Raw genomic sequence first — 7,456 nt, forward strand, 5'->3', positions numbered from 1 at the left:
TAAATTGCGTGATGTCTGACAGGAACCAATCAAAATAAGACAAGAGAATCCATTTACATTTAGACTGCCTACTTGCTGTATCTATAAATAAGAGATTACATTGCTTTCTAAGGACATTCAATAAGTATTACAAAAGGCATTAATTAACATCACTTTATAGCTCTTCAAAGGAGGAATACTTAGAGTTCTACCTCGATATCAACTTGAAACAATGAGGTTTTCACCAACTTATTAAGATTAAGGCACAACATAAATTGTTTGTTTCAAAAAAATTATGGAAGAACGAGAGCAGAGAAGGCTACGCATAAAATGGACACCGAATCTTAATGAGAAATTCAATGAAGCTATCCGCAGATTAGGAGAAAAAGGTATGTATTTCTAAGAATACTTTCTTCTTAATTTAGTTTTTCTTAACTATTGAATCCTCATCTTTCGTCGATGTAGCCACTGCCATACCGATCTTGGAGTATATGAATGTGCCACAATTGAATCGCAAACAGGTTGAGAACCGTCTACAGGTATCTAAATTTTCTTTGGACTCATTTAAGTTCTTAGTTAGCATCTAATCATAGATGAAATATATTCAAGTGTAAATTGCTTTAATATTTTTGGTCCTTCTGCAGCAATACAGAGTACAAAAACGACAAGCTCAACTAGCTCAACATGCTTCTTCTTCTTTAGTTGTAGGAAATCATCCTAATGTACTAAATTCTCATGAGTTCCTTATGAACTTCAACACACCACCTCAAGAACCATCCTTACCCCAAACACATGCAATACCTTCTTTAGTTCCACCAAATGAGTTCTTTACAGGATTGGATGAGTTGATTCAAAAGCTTGAATTCGACCTCTATTCCAAAATGAGAGAAAATCATTTCAATGTATTGAAAACAAATGATCTAACTATGAACTTCAATGAACCACATCAAAATGTATATTTACCGGTCATTCCACCAAATGATTTGTTCACAAGTTTGGAAGATTTCTTTGGTAGCAGCCCAACTCAAGATAATATCTCCATAAGGTTAATATCAATATACAAACAAAACAAATACTTAATTTATGATTAATTTTTATCAATTTATAATATTTTATATTGTTGCCAACAGGAATCAGAATCCTTGATATACACAAATGCATTTCTGGAGCATTTTGAGGAATTTTTATTTGGGGAAATGGAATGCAATGGAGAAAGATGTTTGATAATTTTTCATTGTTTTAAACTTTTAAGGACCAAGTGAAGATACCCTTTTGTTTTTTGTGTACTCATAAGTTTTGGATCTCCTTCTTGAATCTATTTTTATTTTCTTCTATGATCTTGTCTTAATTAATTGATTTTAATAAAAATAATATTTTATTTTTTAGTAAAAGGATATTGTTTTATCGGCTAATGTTATGTTTCATTAATGTTTCCTCTACATAATTAATTAGCGGTAAATATATTATTGCCTTTAAACAATTGTTATTAATGTCCCTTTTTATAATAGTTATATTAGTATACGTACCTGTGCATTAATTGTCCAGATATATTAATTTTAATTATTTTTATTTCAAAAACATCAAAGAGTTCAAATATTTACATGTTTATTCTTTATTATTTTTATGTTGTATTAATGAATTAACTTTTTCTCCATATTAACAATTTATCAATTCTAGCTTTCCACATGAAATATTACATATCATTAGATTAAATAACATGTTAGAACATTTAAAAATTTTTTTTTTTCTAATCCAAAAGGTTAAAAAAAAAATTTACAGTCTTAAATTCATATAAAATTATAATCGTAAAATGATTTAAAATAGAGTGAATATAAACTAATTTAATAATAATACAAACATGTACATAAAATTCTATACAAAATTAATATATATATTACATATTTTTTATATTAAAAGTAGGAAGCATCAAAGTGCAAAGTTGGATCACCATTTTACCACTACATTGAATTTTTTTTAATAAAAAACGAATTAATTAAATATTAAATGTTTCTAAAAAAATTAAATGATCATTTTTCATTCACTAAATTAACATTGTTCTAATAACTTATGCTTAGAAATTAGATTACTACGCAAACATTAATATTTCAATGCACAAAAAATTAATAACAGATTTTTTTTTAGGAATTTCAAAGGTTATTTTAAAATTTACAAGCAATTTAATACTCCCTCTATCCCTAATTACTTGTCCATTTTTCCTTTTTTAGTTGTCTCTAATTACTTGTCCATTTTGACAAATCAAAAAAAGACAAAAATTTTTTTACCTATTATACCCTCAATTAATTACTTTGAAAAAGGTAGACTTTCTTGAAAATCTTAAGTTTTTAATTCATCCACTTCATAATTAATAGAGGTAAAATGGCAAACTTATTACGTTAATTATTGTTTTCTTAATAGGTGTGTCAATTCAAAAGTGGACAAGTAATTAGGAACAGAGGGATAGTGGTTCATGTATTAGCAAAAATTCATGTTTTCAAGAAAAAATGTTAATATTCTCATGCATTTATTTCATGATTTGCACTTATCTAACTCTTGACTATACACATTTTCTTATAATTTTTTGAATATCCCTACATTTTTCATCTATAAATATGAAAAATATTGAAGTAAACAATATCATGTGATATACAAGGAATGGGTAAGCTAAGATTTGGGGGATCAATTTCTTTAGGAAGGAACAGAGCATTCTTTACTCTCTTTTTTTAAGAACAAAGGTGAATGATCTTCTGGAAGAAAACATCATCATATGTACAAAAATCAATTAGATATGCTTTTTTTTAGTACATAATTTTTCTTCTTTGAATGTAAAATAAAAGGTCTATGTATCAAAATATAAGATCATAACACTTTCATTTACTAATATACTTGTGTGATGTAATTTGTAAAAAAAAAATACTAATTATGATTTACTTGATCTTTTTAACGATTAAATTATTATACTATATTATTTGATAATTAAAGTTATTTAATTTGTTCTTATGGATTTATTACTTATATATGATTATTTTTGTAGAGGGGGAGGGGGGGGGGGGTAACTAAAATAGAACGTATAAAACTATATTTCTTTTTATCAATTTTATCTAAAGGGGTGTACAAGATTGAAACATGATGAATAATTTGAGATGGAGAAAGTAACATATAATTAAATTATTAGTAACTTCTGTAATTCACGGAAGAAATAGTGATATAAATGTTTATCCTTATTTATTTATTTTCATTTTGTCTCATTTTGAGAAATGCAAGTTCAATTGTTTAACTTTTGATATCGTTTGATATTTTAAGTTGTCACTCCGTTGATGCTATGTTTCTGTATTCTAAGCTCATTTTTGAAAAAATTAATTTGATAGGATTCAATACTTTATATGATCCCTTAATAATAATAAAAAAAATATTAATTATTAATTGTAGCCTTATTTTATTTTAATTAACTCTACGAAATGATTATCAAATTCTTTTCATTTTTTTTATCTTTCTTCTTTTCTCTGAACTTTGTCTTGCAGGTAATTAACATATGAGATAAGAATATACATATATTAATTTGTGTTTATAATTATAGTATTTTAAATTACTAAATATTTCATCTTTTATTTCATTTGGAGAAGAGATACTTCGCTGTCATTTTTAATTTGTTATTGATATCCAAAAGTAGATTCCAAATATTTGAACTAATTTGTTTGAAAATGAACAATATTCATGTAATTTAATTATAAAATTATTTTTTATACAATGATAATTTGAAATAATTTATGCCAATTTAGATGGGGTACACGTGCAACGCACGTGTTCGAAAACTAGTATATATATAAAAAAAATTATCTTCCAAGTTGAATCAAACCCATTTTATCAAAATTGTAAACAAAAAAAAATACTTAAAAATAATATTATTCAATATTTGGGATTTGTCTTTAAAATGCACAAAAATTCAAAATTTTTGAAAAGATCTTATTCAGAAGATATGATTTCAAGATTTTTAGATGTTAGTAATACAAATAAAACAATAAACAAATTCAAAAAATCAAAAAAGTTTACTATAAAAAAGATTTTTAGATGCTAATAATACAAATGAAACAGTAAACAAATTCAGAAAATTAATTTTTTTTTACTATATTAAAAGATTCTTTTTGTTATTTTTAAAGCTTTCACGATCACATTATTCAATGATTTGAGAAGTCCAACCAAACCTTAGTAATCTAATTTCTACACGATTGAGATAAAAATTGAACATATATATAAATAAAAACATCTTTGAACAAACAAAATAATTACATGTGGATTATTAGAGAATATCTCTCGGTGTTTTGAATTATTCTATATTATGATAAAGTTGGGAAAGTGTAACCATCTTTAAAACTACAACTATTAAATTCAAATTTGAACTTTTATTTTTTAAAACTAATTAGTCACTATCAATTCAAAAAATAAATAATTTTATAATATTAAAAATATCTAACATATAAATTTTTAAATAATTTTCTATTTTCTAATCATACAAAAAGTTTTAAATTATTTAAAATAATGTCCTAATTCTTCGTTATAAAAAAATAATCTTAATTTTGAATTTGCTTGGATCTAATATTTTGAATCACTACGAATGTACAATTATTAATCCATCACATATAACCATGTTATGACTTTTCCTGACTACAATTTCAGTCATACAAACAATTAAACTTCACACTTTTACAGTTATTCAGACAATATAATGCACATAGTCACAATCATCAAATTTTGTCACTAAATCATCAAGTCATGTTCATTACATTTATTCGCACCATAGATGACCACTAGCTGAATATAAATGCATTTACATAGCCTCAAAGGGCATATATCAATTGAAACCTTTTTGGTTTCAACTTCCTTTGTTTGTGTCATTTCAGTCGTGACAACGACATTCAGTTCCCTTTGTTGAGATACCAATTGAAATAGATATCAATTGAATTCAACCTATACAAGCAAGACAACAGACCACACGAAAAGAATGAAGAAGTGAAATAATGTCCTAGAATGCTTCATAAGTCCCTGAAGATTAAATGTGGACATCAAAACACCAATCTTCAGGACTCTATTTGATATTTGCTCTTGTACTAGAAGACCAGTAACCTAGGCTCTGATACCAAATTGTAACGAGTAAACTGTCGGACACCTACTCTAACATTTATATAGGAGAATTCTTACCAACCATTTTAAAATTGATAATGCAGAATAAACAAAATATCAATTTATCATCTTATTTAAATAAAAAGAGTTAATCCCAACCTTGTTTTAAATGAAATACTATTGAAATATACAACTTAAACATTCTCCTTAGGAACTAGTTAAACATGTACAAAAACTTCTAAGAGAATATAATATCTAGAGTATTGATTTCAAATGAGTTCCTTATGGAACTTCAACAAACCACCTCAAGAACCATACTTACCCCAAGCACATGCATTACCTTATTTAGTTCCACCAAATGAGTTCTTTACATGGTTGAATGACTTTATCCAAAATTTTGAACTTGACCTAAATTTTAAAATGATAGAAAATTAGATTGATACTTATCACACTAGACTTCATCTGAACATGTTTAATCACATGGAGGACAATGAATATCCAATCATTGTACTGAATTCAAATGAGTTTCATATAAATTTCAATGAACTTGCTTTAAGAAGGATACTTACCTCAACTCCCTATAGTATTGCCAACAAGAATTATAATCCTTAATATACATAACTGCATTTCTAGAGCACTTCAAGGACTTTTTATTTGTGAAAATGGAATGCAAAGGAGAAATATAGTTAGTAGTTTTTCGTTGATCTATTATTTACATCCTTTAAAACTCTAATAATCTTTGTCTTGTAATTTTTTTAACTTTTAAGGACTAAGTGAAGATATCTTCTTGTTTTCTCTGTACTCATAAGTTTGGATCTCTTTGAATTTGTTCTCATTTTCTTCTATCTCATCTTTCTCTGTTTTATGAAAATGAAGAGTAATGAAGAGAATTAGAGGAGAAATAAAATGATAGAAATCGATTTTAATTAATAATTTATAATGAAAAAATAATTTTTATTTTTAGTAAAAGGATATTGTTTTATCGGCTAATGTTACGTTTCAACTAGAGCCGTCAATATGGGATAGGCCTGTTGAGCCAGCCTGGCTTAACCCGGGATTTAATAGGGCTGGGCTAAGATTTTTGGAGCCCATTTAAGAAAAGGGCTTTTTAACCTGGCCTGAATAAGCCTGCTGATTTGTGGGGCTTGAGAAATATAGGTAGGACCGGCCCGTGGGCCAAATAAAAATAATTAAAAAAATATAATATAATATTAAAATTTAATATTAAAGAGAATCCAAACTCAAAATCTATTTAATATTTAACTAATTGAAACCACATATAAATTGCAGATGAAAATGAAGATGTTAAGACAACCTTGCCACAAGCTAATTCAGATATGCTTGATGAAGATGATCATGAAGTGTTGGATACGCCATAGATTTCATGATGTGTTAGATACGCCATAAGTTTCATGATTTTTTTAAGGAGTTTATTTTTAACTTTTTTATGGTTGGAATATTGTCACATTTTTTGTGTTTTAATGTGACAAAACAATTAGGTTAATATATCTATTTATATATTTATACTTTTATTTGAAAAAACCTTAATAAATATTATAAAGATAATTTTATTTGTGGATTTGATTAACAAGTAGTAACATTAACATGATGTAATATTGTTTTGTCGATATTTATGATAATATTTTTAAATTATAATTTATAATTTATTTTAATAATTATAAAAAAATATAATTTTAAAAAAAGTGGGCTGGCCCGGCAAGCCTGTAGCCCACGTACTTGTGAGTTGGGCCGACCGTTTTCTGGCCCACACCAAAAATGGGCTAGCCCGACCTGACCCGTAAAATGTCAAAGCCTGTATGGGTTAGCCCGGATGGGGTGCGCTAGCCCATATTGACAGCTCTAGTTTCAACTAATATTTCCTCTTACTTAATTAATAAGCGGTAAATATATTATTGCCTTTAAATAATTGTCATTAAAATCTTTTTTTATAATAGTTATATCATCGACCAACCCCAACAAAATAGAGGTCAGTGTTGATTTTAAGATACTCATTATAACTTATCCTTCCAATAGAAAACAACATCGTATGACTATCAACATGAGTTGTGGTGCATTGGTGAAAGTGCTTCACCTTTAATCACAGGTCTCGGGTTCGAGCTTTGGGTATGGAGAAAACCCTGTTGAGAGTGCCACCCCCGAATGGTCCCTGCAGTGCGCGATCCATATTTAGTCGGAGCTCTAATGTGGGCTTCCGAACACAGGGTGGAAAACAAAAAAAGACATCAAATGACTAAACAGTTTTGAACGGAGGAGGCAAATAATGCATAAAGTATAATTAATAAAATACACAACATGAGTTACCCATCTTGAATGGAATGAATTTTATTCACATTAAAGGTTG

General features: G+C 27.3%; 1 protein-coding gene across 1 annotated transcript; it reads left to right on the forward strand.

Moving 5' to 3' along the window:
• Window positions 1-274: 274 nt before the first annotated feature.
• Window positions 275-802, forward strand: LOC125866611 (myb-related protein 1-like). The gene is made up of 4 exons (XM_049546893.1): window positions 275-368; window positions 445-518; window positions 624-718; window positions 751-802. Exons 1-4 carry the CDS (start codon window positions 275-277, stop codon window positions 800-802), a joined length of 315 nt encoding a protein of 104 aa, XP_049402850.1.
• The last annotated feature ends 6,654 nt before the right edge of the window (window positions 803-7,456 follow it).

The sequence above is a fragment of the Solanum stenotomum genome, chromosome 6 (genome assembly GCF_019186545.1).
Source record: "Solanum stenotomum isolate F172 chromosome 6, ASM1918654v1, whole genome shotgun sequence".
In the NCBI taxonomy this organism is placed as follows: Eukaryota; Viridiplantae; Streptophyta; class Magnoliopsida; order Solanales; family Solanaceae; genus Solanum; species Solanum stenotomum.

Coding starts and splice junctions, on each gene's coding strand:
- LOC125866611 (XM_049546893.1), top strand. CDS start 275: ATGGAAGAACGAGAGCAGAGAAGGCTACGCATAAAATGGACACCGAAT. Junction 369..444: donor CCGCAGATTAGGAGAAAAAG/GTATGTATTTCT, acceptor TCGTCGATGTAG/CCACTGCCATACCGATCTTG. Junction 519..623: donor AGGTTGAGAACCGTCTACAG/GTATCTAAATTT, acceptor GTCCTTCTGCAG/CAATACAGAGTACAAAAACG.